This window comes from Corvus moneduloides, chromosome 5 (genome assembly GCF_009650955.1).
Source record: "Corvus moneduloides isolate bCorMon1 chromosome 5, bCorMon1.pri, whole genome shotgun sequence".
NCBI lineage: Eukaryota > Metazoa > Chordata > Aves > Passeriformes > Corvidae > Corvus > Corvus moneduloides.
The window spans coordinates 32523007-32539834 of record NC_045480.1 but is presented as its reverse complement, the minus strand read 5'-3'; the positions used below and the strand labels follow the sequence as shown (position 1 = coordinate 32539834).

General features: G+C 37.4%; 1 protein-coding gene across 43 annotated transcripts in view; it reads right to left on the bottom strand.

Annotated features, from left to right (window-relative positions):
• Positions 1–2509: 2509 nt before the first annotated feature.
• SORBS2 (sorbin and SH3 domain containing 2) overlaps positions 2510–16828 on the bottom strand; it is a 198641-nt gene continuing 184322 nt past the window's right edge. For 24 of the 43 annotated variants that reach the window (XM_032108163.1, XM_032108161.1, XM_032108164.1 and 21 more), the window contains 6 exons: positions 15794–16612; positions 14470–14580; positions 11738–11845; positions 8168–8217; positions 5301–5407; positions 2510–4539 (listed from right to left, as the gene is read on the bottom strand). In XM_032108163.1, coding sequence (XP_031964054.1) covers positions 4478–4539; positions 5301–5407; positions 8168–8217; positions 11738–11845; positions 14470–14580; positions 15794–16612 — 1257 coding nt within the window. In that variant the 3' untranslated portion in view covers positions 2510–4477. The remainder of the gene's footprint in view (positions 4540–5300; positions 5408–8167; positions 8218–11737; positions 11846–14469; positions 14581–15793; positions 16613–16828) is intronic. The other 19 variants (XM_032108188.1, XM_032108189.1, XM_032108191.1 and 16 more) reach the window with 5 other exon arrangements.

Here is a 16828-nt window from a genome sequence, read left to right as displayed (position 1 = left end):
TAACTATCTGGCCATTACAGGAGGGATAAAAGTAAAATGGCTTTTTTTTTCATCCAGTCAACTAAATGGCATGGTGTTGATTGATTATCCATAAAGTTGCAGAAGAAAGTCTTATTAAATTCAGCATCCCTATTTACTGTGTACAGATAAGGTGCCAATTTCCATTGTGTTGGTCTGGCAGTTCCCCGTTCTGTAGAATGGATAGATTCAGGTATTGGTCTGATTGATATTTGCTGGTTGTATCAAGGGCTTCTGATGGATAAAACCGTTTTTGAAAAAAACCTGATTTTTTTTGAAGCTGACTTGTCAGTTAGGTACTAAAAATGGGAGCTATCTGCTCAGCTCTGTTTGGGGTAGCAGTTAAAGAAGTGGTTTCTGGTCTCCGCATGCACTCATACTTTTCAATACAATAAAACCAACCCAAACTGGACATTCAGTTGCTCTCATGCTTCTCTCTTGTGCAATTTTAGTTTCAAGTTAACACAGAAATTATTACCAATCCTGTGGGATCTGTTGAATTCAAAGGAGTTTGCTTTTAACTGGAGCAAAGGCAGGGTTTCACCCTGTAACTATTAATGCTGTAAGGGACTATACTTAGCAATGACCTAAGGTCTTTCTAGAGCTACTGACTTCATGTTTCCAGCTTCCCATGGGCTCATGCACTGCTTTTTCAAATGCACAGGAAGCACCTCGTGTTCCTGTCGGGGTTCTGTATATCAGCATTTAAAAGGCAACTAGTAAATACCAGGCATCGCAGAATGACACCGTGCTTTGCTTTGGCGCGGGTGACAGAATGTGAGACCTGCTAGGGTGACCCTTTGCTTAGTTTGGGATATAGATCACTACTCTGAACTGCTCATGCATTAGTCTCCCTGGCTTGTTGGTATGTTATGGGCTTTCTTGTTTTAGGAAGTCTTCGCCTCGACAGCAAATATATTCACTGCAGGGTAGGCACTGAGATCAACTGGGTTTTCGGGATGCTGTGGTTACATTACCTATTTGTCTGTAATGTAGTGCAACTCTGCACAAAAGTCTGCAAGTCTGCAGACTTGATTTTATTGCACTGGCACTGACTTTCCTTAGCCTGCAAACCCAGCTGCCAACTCATTAAAAGAAAATTCTAATAGAAATTAAAAATATAAAATAGCATTAAAAGAAATTTCTAATAGAAATCAAGAAGCATGCTACGTATGCTGACAAGAGAAAAGGAAGTTGGTTTGATAAATAATTTTCCAGAAAAATCAGTGAATGTCTGAGGCTTTTAATCGATCTTTTTTCATCTTTTCCTAGATACTAACTGGCTGGCCTCTAATTCTCCAGGTCTCTCTTGCTCTGGCTTTTAGGACAAAGCACCACCTAGTCCTGTAGGGTGTCCTTCATGATTTTATAGGGGCTTATACAAGGAAACAAAAAAAATCCTTTGTTTGTTCCTTAAATAGTGTAGTTGGGATTTCAGCAGACTTAGCAGAATTGAGTATGTTTGGTTTACCTGGATATACTTAAATATTTCTTTACGTTTTAACTAAAACATTAAGACTACAATCTTCTCCTGAAGTGTCGATGACTTGCTATTCTCACTACAATGGCCTACATTTTCCCCTTTTTCTTTTACTTTGCAATTAGCAGAGGATTCGATTTTACCCCTTAACCACTCAGACCCTTAACTATCCAGAATTTCCTTATGTTAGTGGGCCTATACTAACCAGCTGGTGTAATTAGTTTTTATAGAAGACTGTTTTCCAGCTCAGCAATTGTAAAGACAAAACAGCATAAGTCAGACTTGAGGAAATGGATTAGTCCTGTCCAAATGCAGGTTGCTGTTGTACTGGATTCTCTAGTGGTAGAAGTCCACCGTGCGCAGCATTTGGGAAGAAGCAGCCTGGCAGGAATGGCCAGTGTGGCATGCTGAAGGGCTACTCTGAGGCGCCAGCGGTAACTGTGCTACCAGGCAGAGAAAAAAATTCAACAAAAAACCCAACACAATCCCCACCCAAAACCCAGAACCTGCTTTGCTTCTTGTTCCAAGTTTTTTTTGGACAATTTTTCCTTGCCAGACAGAGATGTCCCAAGTGTAAAATGTTCCTCAAAATACCAGTGTTTTCCTTAATTTTCGTTCCTATGCTGTCATTTTACATGGGAGTTCTCATTTTGGTTTTGTTGAAGAATTAGGAGGTAGGAACTTTTGGCATGTATAAAGGTTTTACCATTGTGTGTTTTATCTTTGTGCTTCTGTGTGAAGGGTGGTTCTGGCAAGAGAAAAATCATCTCAAATTGGCACACTCTATGCAGGAAGTCCCTAACGTTGCATTCAGGTGTTTCAGGGATGACACAGAAGTGGACCAACTGAGAGCTGTGTGGGCAATGCCAGTTGCCCATATACCTAACTGGTGTATGCTTGATGGGGGTGTGTGTGTGTGTAAGTACAAGGTGTAACTAGCTTGAAGAGTTAAGCACTTTGCAATACTTAAGTGGTAAGTTACACGTATTTAGAAAAATGAGGGGGAAACAGTTTTGTACTCCAAGCAAAATTTATTAGAAGTCTATTCAAGAAAAAAAAACCACAGAGACCTTTTGCTTGTAGGAATTCAAAGTCAGTTACCTGAAAGCCAGGTATGAAAAACCTGCATTTTTCTAAAATCAGATACAGAGTAGAAACAGTACTTTTTAAATATCACAGGCAACAGATATTTAAGTCTTCAATCATAAATGGCATCAAAGATAGTATTAATCTCACAGCAAAGCTGCATGCAGACCTAGTTTAAAATTGAAAGCCTTTGAATATAAAGCTTTTGCCATGAAATCTGCAATAATAAAGGTATGCTGCACAAAGATGTTTCTTTACCTTTGCCTTAATGACCTTTCTCAGTAATAAAGACATATGTACATTTAGATTTGGCTGGTAAACCATATTTTAATTAATAAAATTTTGCATAAAATGCTATCTTACAGAATTGCACTATCCAGATGTGCTTATGGTAAACAGAGCAAGAAAAGAAAAACACATTGAAATGTTCTGTATGTGAAGAGGGCAAATAAGAAACTTAATTTTTTAAAAATCAACAACCAAATGGCTCTGTACAAAAAAGCAAACTTATGTACAAAATGCTACAGAGACTACATACATTTTGATAATTTTGATCCTTTACCCATGAAAAATGCAGCAGAAGCTTTTGCCATCTATAAGGTGCCAAAGAAACCAGATCTGAATTTTTGTTTTTATAAAGCCATAGCCATTATCATACTGTGCCTTAATGTCATTTGCTATTTATGCTTACCTTTGCTTATGGAAAATGTATGTTTTCAAACACTTGTTTCATTCAGAAAAAAAAAACAACCCAACACCTCTAAAATATATCGGTTTTAATACTTGTGACATTTGTTCTGTCTAAATTCCTAAAAAGAATGTGTAACTTGGGTTTCATTAACATACATACACATATATAGTGAAATAAATCAGTACATGATGCTTGTGAATATTTTTCAGGTGGCTATGTTAGGAAAGAAAAAAAACCAAAACCCAACAACCCTTTGCACTAACACTGTTTACTTCCTGCTTCTTTAAATTCCTGATAAGTAAAAACACTAACCTCTTAAACTTCATGTTGCTTACTATTACAACATTTTGATTACAACCACTTAATATCAGACATCAGTAGCACATTATTATTGTCTATGCTTACAGCATTGTCTGTCTCTTACTTAAGTCCTCTTTCCCAGGTCTTTGTGCCTTTTGCACTTCTTACCTTTTAACAGAAAACACTACAGGTTTACTACAGCTTTTCATTAGGGAAAAAAAGAAAAAAGATTTAGCCAATACCATTGCACCCATTCAGAACACTTGCAGTTCTTCCATTTTTCACTTTGCTTGCTTGAGATTTTACAATCACTGTGCATTTGTTACAGCATACAAGTGCAGGCAAAAAAATCTATATTATAGTTTGTCATACATTGTAAACCAGTACAATAGGCAAACCCGTGACACAGCAATGTGGAAGCAACAAATGCTGCCAAGCTAGTAAGAATGTGTAAAATCTATTTTTTAAAAAATAGTAAACAGCAACTTTCCCCTGTATTACATGCATGCTGAAAAAAATCCCACCAGACTTCATGGTTGTACCACAAATGTTCAAACCAAGAATACTTTTTCCCCCTTCCCCCCCTAACCCCCATGGCAACTCATCTGTGTACCTGTCATCAGGCTTTTCCTATTGTGTTTCACATGAAAAGACTTTAAAGCAGGGAGTATTTCAATGTTGAAATGATTCCTCTTGTCTCAGAAAAGCTTAGTTATTCACACTGTGGTCGTTGCTGTAATACTGCTGGAACGGTTTGGCGGGTGGGATGGGATGTGGATGAACTAGATGGCCTCTATCTGAGACTGCAAGCAAGAAAACAGAAGGCCAGCGTAGCATGTTTTCTAGCAGCTTTATGCAGATGTGTTGCAGAGATGCAGCATAAATAAGTAGAAAAAAAAATTTCACAGCCTCTTGACATAGTTTCCAGGGAAAGTACCAAAGAATTTGGTTCTTCTTGAGGTTCCTGAAATTAGAAGCAATAGATGAAAGATGGGAATAACAACAGAAAATCACTATGTAAGCATGGCCTTAAAATTTTTATGTTTAATATTGCACAAACAGAAAGTTCTACAGTTCCTTGCACTATATAATATTATTTGTGAGGTTTAATAAAGTATAACTGCAGGAAGCAAAACGCAAATGAAGAGGCATATTTGATTAAATTGTTAGGTCTGATTAAAAGCTGTGCTAAAATTCTTGGTACAGAGAAATAATTTAATTTCAACAACATCAAGTCTATTGAAATAATTTGAATTTTTGAAGTATTAAGGACTAGTCAGATGATTAAGTTAGCTGTTGTGTGCATGAGGGTTTATGAAATGATTAAGCCACCTTATCTAGGCCTGGTTATGAAATTGTTGTTTGTTCAGTAATACTTGGGTTTCACAAGTGGTCAGTGCTGTACATGTATTTGTGTAAGTTTTAAGTTACCTGGCCTTTATAAAGAGAGAAGTAATACACAGTCCCTTCTGTGTCACAAATGACAACAATGCTATACAACAATCTGGAGGTATGTGCCAATTTGCATCTATCAATTTTAAAAGACAAAAGTGTGAAATCACCTGCTAATTTCAGTGGATTTTGGTTGGGATTTCTCCTGATAAAGCCAGGTTCAAGTTTATTACACTAAATGCCAAATATCAGGTTGTATAACAGACACTACACAAAGAGGACAGCAGAGGTTGGGGCAGGGGGGAAGAAGAAAGCAACCAAATTAAAACATACCCACAAACCATCCATCATCACATTTTTCCATCACATCAATGACATCTCCCTCTCTGAGCTCCAATTCATCTTCGTTCCTAGGAGTATAGTTATATAGAGCCTGAAACCTTAAATAGGACAAATGATGCATTTTAAAAAGAAGTAAGAGTTCCTTGCACTTTTTCTCAAGTAAAGGACATGGTTTAAACATTAATTAAGAAGAAACACTTCTTGCAAATAGAGTGGAAAAGGACTTTTTTTTTGCCTGGTGGACTTGAGGGTTAGGAACTTATAGTAAATAATACCTTCATTAGAAAGGTAACTCAAGGACACTAAAGTCTGGGTTGCAAGGCAAGCCTGATGGCTCCTCAACCAGTTGTTTCAAAAACAGACTTTTTTTTTTCAGATTTTTTTTTTTTAATTTTAGTGCTATTTTATAGTTCAGTCACCAAACAGAGCACTGCTAAAGGAGAGTCCAGATGTGCTAGCTCTGTAACCTTCTGCGATCGGCACCTAAAACTGTGGTTCTGCCTTTAAGCTCTGTGAAGCCAGTAACTCAGCACAAGTGAGGGTACCCAGGACAGCTGCTCACACACACTGTCACTGTGGCTGGGGGGCCTCCCTGGGCTCGTCAGCGGCTACACAGATAAGCCATCTATCTCTGAGAGTGAGGGAGAGGCTTGAATCAAATCAGAATACATATGGATGGAAACTCAAACAATATTCAAACCCTGAACGTGCCTCTCCACCTGACCAGGACTGCAGATTGCAGGATAAATGGCAAGAGGTGTGCAATTACTAAATGCATTGTCTTTCATTCCTTGCCAGCTGTTAATTGAAATTCTTTGAATTGAAAGAATCCACTCTCACTAGGGGGAACTGAAGGTGTTCTTAGGCTGACAGGAAGATTGCTGCACAAGCCCGTGAGTCCTGCAAAGTCAGAATTGGCCTTTTTTTTCTAAGCAACTGTGCCTCAGATATGACTGACTGTGTATAAAGAAGCAGGGTGAAACTGCAGAAATTGTGAAAAGGAAATATTTTTAATTTCAGAATGCTGAAGCAAAACATAATTGTATCCATTCTTTTCTCTTAAACAGTTCACTGAATTTTAAACCTTAATGCCATTATTACACTTTACCCAGTAAAAACAGGATAGCTTGCCCATTGATATGTTAATCATTCTGGCTAAGTTTCCATGGCTTAAATAAGGTGTTTATTTTAGTAAAAAACTCCTACTCCTGAAAACCCAATGTGAAAATCCTATATACAGACTGGTGCTAGGTTTAGTTTAATGATGGTCGTCTTGAATAAACTACACTTATTTTTCACATTGCTGGTTTGGAGATTAGAAAAGAAGACAATGTTCCAAGAAAAAAAAAAATTTCTCGTGACTGGCAGTATCTTCCCAAGCCCCAAAAATCTATTTTAATATTTTAGTTTTACTAACAAAATGGAAAGAAACTGGTTGTTTAAGCAATTACCTTTAGTAATTTGTGTAGCAGGAGTAAGAACAATCTGTGCAAAAAACTAAGTTGCAATAATATTTTCTGTTATGCTTATCATCATTCCAGGAAAGCAGAGCTATGGTGATATTCCAAAAAATAATTAAATGCAGCTTCCAAGGGGACAGGATTTGCAGATGTAATGTGTCTTGAATAGGATTCAAGCCAATTACTTAAGTACAGTAACAAGAACTTCCCAATTAGCTCTCTTTGTACTTCAGAAACTGAATCTTAGTCATTTATAGATAATCCATTTTAAAAATTCCTTTGTAGTAATTTCATTCTCTCTATGTTAATCTAAGACTTTCTTCAGTATGAAAACTCTACTAGCATTTACAATACTGACAGAAAACATATTCAAGAGAAAGAATGGTTAGTTGGCCATTTAAATATATTTCTAATTTTAGGAATAAATTACTTTAGTCATGAAATACTTATACTGTATTGAACAAAATGAATTAGACAATTATTGCTTTCAAAACTGAGTTAGGTGCTCCAGTACACTCAACAATACCAAAAGCAACTTGTGGTTTTAGAGAGACTAAATATCCAAATCTGATTATTTATCTGTGGTATAGCTATTTGGTAACTTTTTGCCCCTCATTTCTATCTTCAAATGACTAAGGAAAACCTAAAAATATTTTTAGGCATTACGCCTTAGCTACATTTTATGAAGAATGATCTAATAGGGCATGTGCTGAAGTGCTCTGATGCTAAAGGAAGAATGGCTACTGGTTTCAGCGATCACTGAAGCAGGACCCAAGTGCAAGACTGGCAGCGGGGGGGAAGTCTTGAAACAATCTTGCACTAAACTTGCATTTTAACAGCCAGTACTGAAATATCCCAAGCACTTACAATGTTTGTCAAAATAAGACTTGAGTTCTAGCTTCTTCTCCGGTTTTCAGAATAGCTTTCTTGTATCTCATATTTGAATTGCACTTGTAAATCACACCAAAATGAGTGAGCCTGTGTTCCTGTGATCAACATTATCAAGTTACTTTTTTCCCCTCTATTCACATCCAGAACTGTTTCTGAATTATTGTATCAAGTCAGTAGAACAGATCAGTTGAATCAATGTTAAATCTGCAACTGTCATTTTGCTGAGATGTAAAACTGGAGAGAATAAAAAAAGTCAAAATCCCTTCTATAAATATAGACAATGGAGAACTGTTAAGTTGCCATGTCTGCCTGCACTGAATGTAAAATTAAACAGATAAGGCTTTGTCCTCTGGGACCTTCTTGGACATCTTCCTACATCATGCAGTTATCTATAAATCTGTGAAATCTCTTCATAATTGTACTTGGCAAGTTAAAAAATTCTCTGATGATATGCTGGCTGTTGCTCAAATGTTAGGTTTTGGTTTAGTAGACAAGAAGTATACTTACGGTTCCCCCCCACTGTGTATGTTTTCATGAGAAAGCACAGGGCGCTGTGGCTGAAATGAAATGATTTGAAATGTAATAAAGATTTGCAGTTTAAGGTCCAAGTAGCTGGATAGGGGTGTAACACATAGTTGCTCAAGAGTTCATATTCTACCTTGTGTAAAACCATGGCCCATTCTGCCCCCCTTCCAACGCACAATAAATTCTTAAGAGATATGACAAACAACTGAATCTTGGCATGTTTAAAGATCTGATTTTTGGAGGTGATAATAAAAACTAAACTGTGAACTTCATCAACAGTCCATTCTATTTATAGTATAGTACAAAATTAGAATAGAACCCTGCTGCCTCTTCACTGTGAAACAGAAATAACATTAGAAAAATCAGATGCAACTGATGAACATCATACATTCTTTGGGTGAAATATATTTTTAGATAAGCAGAAATAAAATCTCCTATACATAATGGCAGAATCTAGAATATTCACAGATGAACAACATACCAATTTACATTACACACACAGAGTACTAACTTGGCAGGCATAACATGCTATGCTTTAACTAATTCTGTTTCATCTCAAGCCATGCAGGCTGTTGGGAGGCAAAGAACAGAAAAAAAATTTGAAAGAATACATTTAATTGTGTGACTATAACAATTAACAATTTTACTTCAACAGAAAAAAGTAGTTTGTATTTCCAGTGCAAAGCTTTGTGAAAGGAACTATGTTCCTTCTTAATGGAGCATTACTGGCCACTGATATTCAATACACCTGGATGCAATGGAAATGAAAAATACTAACCTTCTACAGAAACCATATCCTGCTTAGAAAGTCATTGACTTATATTGATTAGAATCTGGCTGGGGCCAGAAAGTGCAGGAGCAGCTGCTTGGGAAAGCTCTTGATATGAGCAGGGATCATATTCTCTGTTGACTGAGGATGCCCTCTGGTCATGCTGTAGAGACAAGTCTGGGAACCATATCTGTTTTGGGAGTGTGGATATCAAACACTGCTCATAGCACTTTCTTTCATGAATTGAGTAAACTGCAATCTGATCTTTAAGCCATGGAATTTGTCTTATTGCCCCACGGTTCTCTCTTGGTTTGACTATTTCAGTCACTCTTTTATCACTCTTGAAGATGATACAGTCTTCCAAGAGAGGAGGCAGCAGTAAACAATCCACAGGCTGATGGCAAAAATTGAATGGAAAAACACAGGATGCAGTTTGTTAGGTTTTTTCCCCCCCTTTTCCCTCTCAACATCTCCATATGAAATTAGTTAAATTTCTTTTCAGCAGTTTCTATGAATATGTGCAGAAAACATTGTGAACAGTCTGTACTTTAGATTCTATAGAGTATAACTTTTAAAAGGTGCCTAAATATGCAGGCAGGTAGATCAGAGATTTGGGTTTTTTTTGAATTCATATTATGGAATGCTAGGTGGGAAAGAGTTTTTCAAAGAAAAAAAAAATTGTTTATACTCTTTACTGTCTTCTCTCCCTCACTTAACTCTCCTCTGCCAGTGTACAAGAAAGATGGATAATTTTTACCAAAGAATAAACAATAAAGATTGCAAATTAAACAGTTCTCAGTAAACCTCCTTCAATGGCTGGCTTGTCAAGCAAGAGGAGAATAGTCAGAATGCTTTGTATTTAGACTGGAATCTGACCTTATTTGCTGCTAATCTTTCATCAGGTCTGTAACCGAGCTGAATGCCAAAGATAGTCAGAGATGCAAAAGAACTCAACTGAGGTTAAGGACTTTTCCTATAAACAATGGAAGTAAAAGTCCTAAACAATGCTACAAATGATTTAATGTGTTGAACATAGTACCAAGCCAGGAAGAAACTGGGTAGGCTAGTATTATCTTCTTTTTCTGCATATGCTTCATAAAATGCTCTATTGCTAATTAATTAAGTAGAAATAGATAATAAGAATCAAGGCAACTCATGATTTTCAACTCTGTTATTGCCTCAGAGAAAACAATCTTTTGACAAAATTACAGTCTTGGAGAAATAGGGTGAAGTAATTGGTGGTATGTCTGAACAGGGCAACCTTGGAGCTTGCTACCTATTTTCCACAAGAATGCATTCCACAATAATGCCCCCAGCTGACATCCACAAGCTTTCTCCCTGTTTTCTTTCCCTAAGCTCTCATTCCCACATACAGTGGCACTGGCTAGACAGGGGACTATTGCAAAGATTTCTAGTTTTCAACTGCACTTCAGTTTACTAGACCATCCTACTTCCTGGGAAATATTGCAGGACCTAATCCCAAAAACATTAAAAACTGTTCCAGTTGTATGCCTGATTTTCATGCATGATTGATACTGCACTTGCACGTAAAAGTTCTGTAGAGTCCGGAGCATACAAATTAGGTGCATGGTATGTGCTCTTGTACTTTTGGAACTAAAGTCATAAATACACTACACATTGACCAATACACTCCTCTTAATACATTCCTCTGGAGTAATGTGCAAAATTAAAATAGGGCTTAATCCCTTTTTTACAGCTCTCATTCCTAGTTGGACTTTCTGCGAGATGGTGTTTGTCTGCTACTACAAGAATCTTGGCCTTCCTAGCATTGAGCTGTCTTTCTTCACTGATGAAGAAAGCACAGTCCCCTCATACCTGGAAGCAAACAGAGGCCTGCCAAAAAGCTGAGACTTTGAAAGTTACACAAACCTGCATATCTTAAGCTAAAATTCAAATTTTAAAATTGGAGGCACCAGAAAGATGATCACCTATAATCAGCAGCAACAGCATGGAAAACAATTCAGCTCTTTACCAGTTTTAAGAGCTAAATGTTAAGAAACCAATGCAAAGGACAATTAAATCCTAAACTGAAAGTAAAACATAAGCCATAAATTCTCATTCTCATATGGTTTAGGTTGAGGGTGAGGTTTTGGTGTTTGACTTTTTTTCCCCCCTTTTTCATAATGTAGATCACCTTTTTGAGCAAAGTCCATGCAAATTCTAAACAACCTGACTTTCTGGCTATGTAAAAATATTAGAGCTGTGTTACAGCTATGTTACAGATAAGAAGGGAAAGATTAAAGAGTATTAAAATCTGTAATGACACTGCTTGGGTAAAGAGGACAGTATTGAGTGAAAAAAATATAGCAGGAGCAAAACACTTTGAAAAGAAGGACATGGATTCAAACCCAAAAATTCAATCTGTATACATGCAAAAGCCTGTATACACACAATGAAGAATAAATTTTTGACTCTTAGAGGCTGCAATTTTAATAAACTAAAAATGATTTGAAAGAGAGGAGTAATTTTAATAAAACCAGACTAAATATAAAGAACCAGACTAAATACAAACATCTTGTCGCACTGGAAATACCATGCAGTACTGCAGAGATAGAGAACACTAATAGATTTATATAATAAGTTCAGACACACACAGACCTGTTGCCTTTACTCAGTCATAGCACAGAAGCACAACAGGAAGAAAACATAGCATATGGATAGTATTGAGACACTTGGGTAAAAGCAAAATACTGAAAGACTAGACACTGAGCTCCTTGTCCATGGAAAAGCTGTTGCTGCACACTGGGCATCCAGTACCATACCCTGTGTGAATAGCTGTGACCTCTGACAGGTGAGCTGCAGGATCTCTTAGTCATCACTGGGCTACGAGGAGGTTTACCCATAACAAATATCTCCCTCTTTAAATTAGCCTAGAAGAACCACAAAAACTTTATCAAGTGAGAGTTTAAGAATGAAGCATCATAGGATTTTTGTTGCTTCATTCAGACATGCAAACCAGACATGCTTTTCCTGATGATAAAGAGCAACTTTTACAGGTAGAAGGAAGGGTACTATTAGTATACAATATTTTCATTGCTATCACTGTATCTTTTTTCCCCAAGGGTTTGCTGCTCTGGCACATGCCCTTACATGTTACAATTAAAAGATTAATCACATATAGCATATGCAGTTGGAACAGTTACTGCATGTGTACCCACGAAGTAGGTCAGATAGCAACACAGAAAAGCTCAACAGCACAGAGCAGAAATGCTACCTTAGAAATACCAATGGCAAATGTAATTCCTTGCTGATAAACAAAACACATCCCTTGGATTTGCATTTAGAAAGCAAGTAAATACTTGGTGGAAAGTACTTCCTGAAAATATCCTCATTTTGTTAGCATCACTACAAATCAGCTTCATGTTTGTCAGAATTCAATTCTTAATGGGTGTGTGTGCAGAAAATGTAAATTCTCATGGTCAGGGGTGAGTTGGGGGGAATGTGAGGAGAGTGGAGTGCTATATCACAAACCTTTTCTTAGGTATTTGTGTCTGTCAGTAGAATGTAACTAAACAAAAAACCAGCCCCCTCTTAGGAGAGGGGTGAATAAGAACAACAAAAAAAGATACCAAGAGAGGCCAAGGAGGCAGAAAAACGTCAGCATTTCTCCTTAGGATGTGTCTTCAGACTTCTTTTTTTGGAGGACACATCCCTCCCACCAACATGGTGCAAAGTGACACTTCCCACCAACAGCTCCTTGTATTCCATTTCCCACATCCCTCGTCATGCTTTAGTTTTGAGCCACATACCAAAAATATATACATGTCTACATATGTGTATATATACATATCTATGTGTTTTTAAATTAACAAAAATTCCTGAAGTAGAAGAACTCTCTGAAGAACCTCCCTGCACCTGTGATATTTGATTCTTCAAAATGTTTTGTTCTTTCTACTGTGGCAGTTGAGAGCAGAATTTAATCATGGGCAACATGCATAAAGAGAAGAGGATAGGAATTGTCCCATCTTCTCAAACCCAGCCTGTGGCCTAAATAGCAAGAAATGATGACAGCCAAAACCTGTATAAAATATAGTATAAAGTTATACTTTATACTATATTTTAATCCAGCTCTCTATTCTGGCAATGTAATCAGTGTTGACTGATTAAAACATCTGTCATTGGTAGGAGTGTATCTAATTATTTTGGCAATTCTTAAATAGGTAAGTCTATACTGATTTAAGTTTATAAAGGAACCTGTTCCTTAGATTTAAAAAATAATCTAAAAAAATTTAAAAAATAATTGAAAACAATAATTAAGAGTTAGAAGTCTGTAACAAGACCCCAGACCTGTAGTTCTTCTTGGTTCTCAGGCTCTTGTGTGTGCAAGATGGAGTCATCCCCGTGGTTCTTGGTGTCTTGCCTCCTGCCTTGCCCAATTAAGAGCAACTGCCTTGGAGGTGCCCTGGGGCAGATCTTTTAACTCTCAAAACATATATTCCTTCTACTTATTTTCAGCTTGGATTAACACACCTTCCTCAAATAAGGGCAAAGAATATAAAAATCACCTAAAAATAATTTCAGTGTAGATGAGGAATGTTCTTAATTTGTCTGGTTAGGCTAAGCAAAAGCATCAAAAACACTATAACAACTGCTAAACTATTAAAAGTTGCAGAAACAAGTGCAGTTCTCTGTTTTACCCCTTTTTGGAGGTGAAATAAACCTAAGGTCATGACAGATTCATGCCCTGGAAAGAAGCCTTATGTCTCTTCCCTACTTCAGAAAAAAACCCCAACAAATCTGCTTAAGACTTCTTTAAGTCCTTTGTGTCTGTATTTTCTGTGGATGCACATTGTAAGATGGGGTAGATGTTAAAAAAAAGAAAAAAAAAAAGGAGGGTATTTATGACATAGATGTAATGATGCAATGATCACTTTTCTAGGATAGTTTCTCTTTACATGACTTTTTCTCCTTTTCATGAGCAGATGAATCTTCTGGAAGTCAGCACTGCAAACTAACTTTGTCTTTCTAGAGCAAGTTTTCATTTTTCTGCCACAGAGCTTCAATGCTGACACGAACTGTAGTCCTGAAGAGGGAATAATCCTTGTCCAGTCCTTGACTAACAGAATTGGTATTTAAAACATAAGTCTCTGCAGTGGTGCTTTACTGTGAAATTTACAACTGTTCTCCCAAGCTTTGGATTAAAATTGAAAACAGAAACACAAGTGTTATCTAGTTTCTTCATACTTGAAGACAGTTCTGTTTCATTCAATTAAGTAAGTTACACTGGTATCCTGATATGGACCTGAAATTGAGTCGAAGGCTTTCTGCTTTCCTATCATTGGTATCTCCTTAAGCTATTTAATTGTATCATAATGGTTATAGTTTTACCTTGTGTTTCATTTGAAAAAGGCCTATCTTAATACTCCATTCATTATGTTATTTAATATTAGTAAAGAAAACAGTACATCTGAGAAGATCAAACTCAGTGTTAGCCTTGCAGTTATTTAATAGACACGAAGATTTGCAACAATCCATATTCAAGAGGTGCAGTTACCTTTAGCTGTAGTGAATCTTTCTCCTGCTGATGTAAGGGTTTAGAGAGGAGAGGAGGTGAGAGGGAAGCAGTAGGCAGGGATGCTGTAGGAACGGAGTGGGAAGTAGGTGCCTTGGCAGAGGGAAATGGAAGATTAGAAGAAAGGTGGAAAAGAGGATCAGTCTCCTGATGTTCCAGCAGAAAGCGGAGCCGGCTTAAATGTTTAAGAAATATGAGAAATAACTGTGCTATAAAACTGTTATAAAATCAGCTGAACGATGTCAAATGCTCAATAAGGAGACATGTAACTAACCTGAACAATCACAAACCTCATGCTAATCTTATTATCAGTCATCTACTTTTCTGGAGAAATTTCTTGCCTCAGTATAAAAAAAGTTGCCATTTGTGGCCATGGACTTCACCTCTATTCAGTTTTTCTCCTGTGTTTTTCAGGTCATTTAAGGGTAGAGGTAGCTTGCAAAATTTAATAATATTTAATAATTAAATAGTTTGACATTAGGCCTAAAATATTGTCCTACACACCTGACTTGCATGTTGACAGTCAAAGCAACTGTCTGAAATGTCTGCTGAAGTAAGTGCTGGACAGAAAAAAATCTATTCTGAAACTTTGCCTGGAAACAAACTGTGTAGTTATATTGTGGCTTTTAATGGCCAGCACACATTTGGGATAGTTCAATGATGTACTGTCCCAAAGAGGAACAGGAGGGAGCATTTGTCTAACTGCCAAACACAATCTGATCTGTTACTGTTAGTCAGATTCTCGTAAGAGAGGCTGCTATAAATACATCAGCTGGTGAAGTGACACCTGTGAAGCACAAACCGCAGAGTCTCTGCAGGAGGTACATGTCCCTCCCTCTGGAGGCTGTTGACAGCATTTTCTTGCTGGGGCCTCTCTCTCAAAAGGGGCAGCACGTAATGGCCCAGTGAGGGAAATGGTTCACTGGCTTTTCACATCAGAAGCTCCTCAGCAACCAAGGACAGAAGGGAAAGGACCAACACAATTGATACATCATGGAATTTACAATTATGCGTATGCCTGCTTCTGAGAAGGGACTGTCCCCTAACGCTGACAATTTTTCATCATGGAATCATAGAACATAGTTCGAGTTTGAAGGGATCTTAAAGATCATGTAGTTCCAACCTCCCTGCCATGGGCAGGGACACCTTTCACTAAACCAGCTTGCTCAGAGCTCAGTTTTATCGAATGCAATTGTGTAAAATTGTGCCTGTGCACAATACAAACATGTAAATACAAGGAAATGCAGAGAATAGATATACTGAATTATCTGAACACAGAAGTCAGGGTTGTCAGAAATTAAAATACCTTATCAATATTTGGTGAAGTGTATCCTTCATAGCAATCCATAGAATCTTCTCCACTTGCTATTGGGAATTCTAAATTGTCATGTACCAGATCCTCCTCTACATACAGTCTTGTCAGTTCTTCTGTTGTGTCTTGTGCTCCACCGTAGAAATCTATTTCTTGAGGTTCTGACTGGTCCCCTATATTAAGTGGCAGATCTGCAGTACAGATTTCCTCTTCATTTTCAGCACTTGCAGCTAGCACTCTGGACATGGAACCTCCTTCATATGGCGAAGGGATGTTACGGATAGCGCCATGTTCACCTTCTCTTGTAGTATCTGACAAATCTCTAGATAATTCGATAACTAAAGGTTCTTCAATAACTAAAGGTACTTCAATAACTAAAGGGTCAATTATACCTTCTAAGTCTTTATCTTTTCCTGACTTGGTATTGTTGCTGACATGCTTATATGCTATGTCATGAGATGAGCTGGCTGAAGATGAGACAGAGGGAGATACAAGAAAGGACAGAGGAAGAGCTGTAGGAGAGCTGAGAGACACCTCTGTGTTTGGCATGAAGTGACCATCCTTAACATGGCGAATGCTATTACCTGGGGCTACCATTTGGGAGGTAGCTAATGCTAAAGAATTGAGTTCTTCTAAGTCACAAAGAAAACTGTCTGGAAGTGATGGAGAAGTTAAGTTGCACATGTTTGAAGGTGAAAAACCAACAGTCCTTGAAAACAAGTCACTAGAGTCAGCCTGAAGAATCTTTTGATCAATGTGTGACCAAGAGGAGGAAAGTTGTCTGGAAAGTGGGGTCAGTGCTTGGGAAGGCAACTTCAAAAAAGAAAAACACGGGAATTGAAATAGGTAAGTATGATGGAGAATTAGGATATGAGTAAACTGGAAAAGAAAAATGTCTGTGCTATCATCTGGATTACAGGGTAGAATTTCAGTGACCATAGGTGTCTGAAATCACTACTACATGAATCAGAACAGCAGGAAAGACATTTGAAACATGATACTGTATCAGGTTCTGGCTTAGGGCATAAA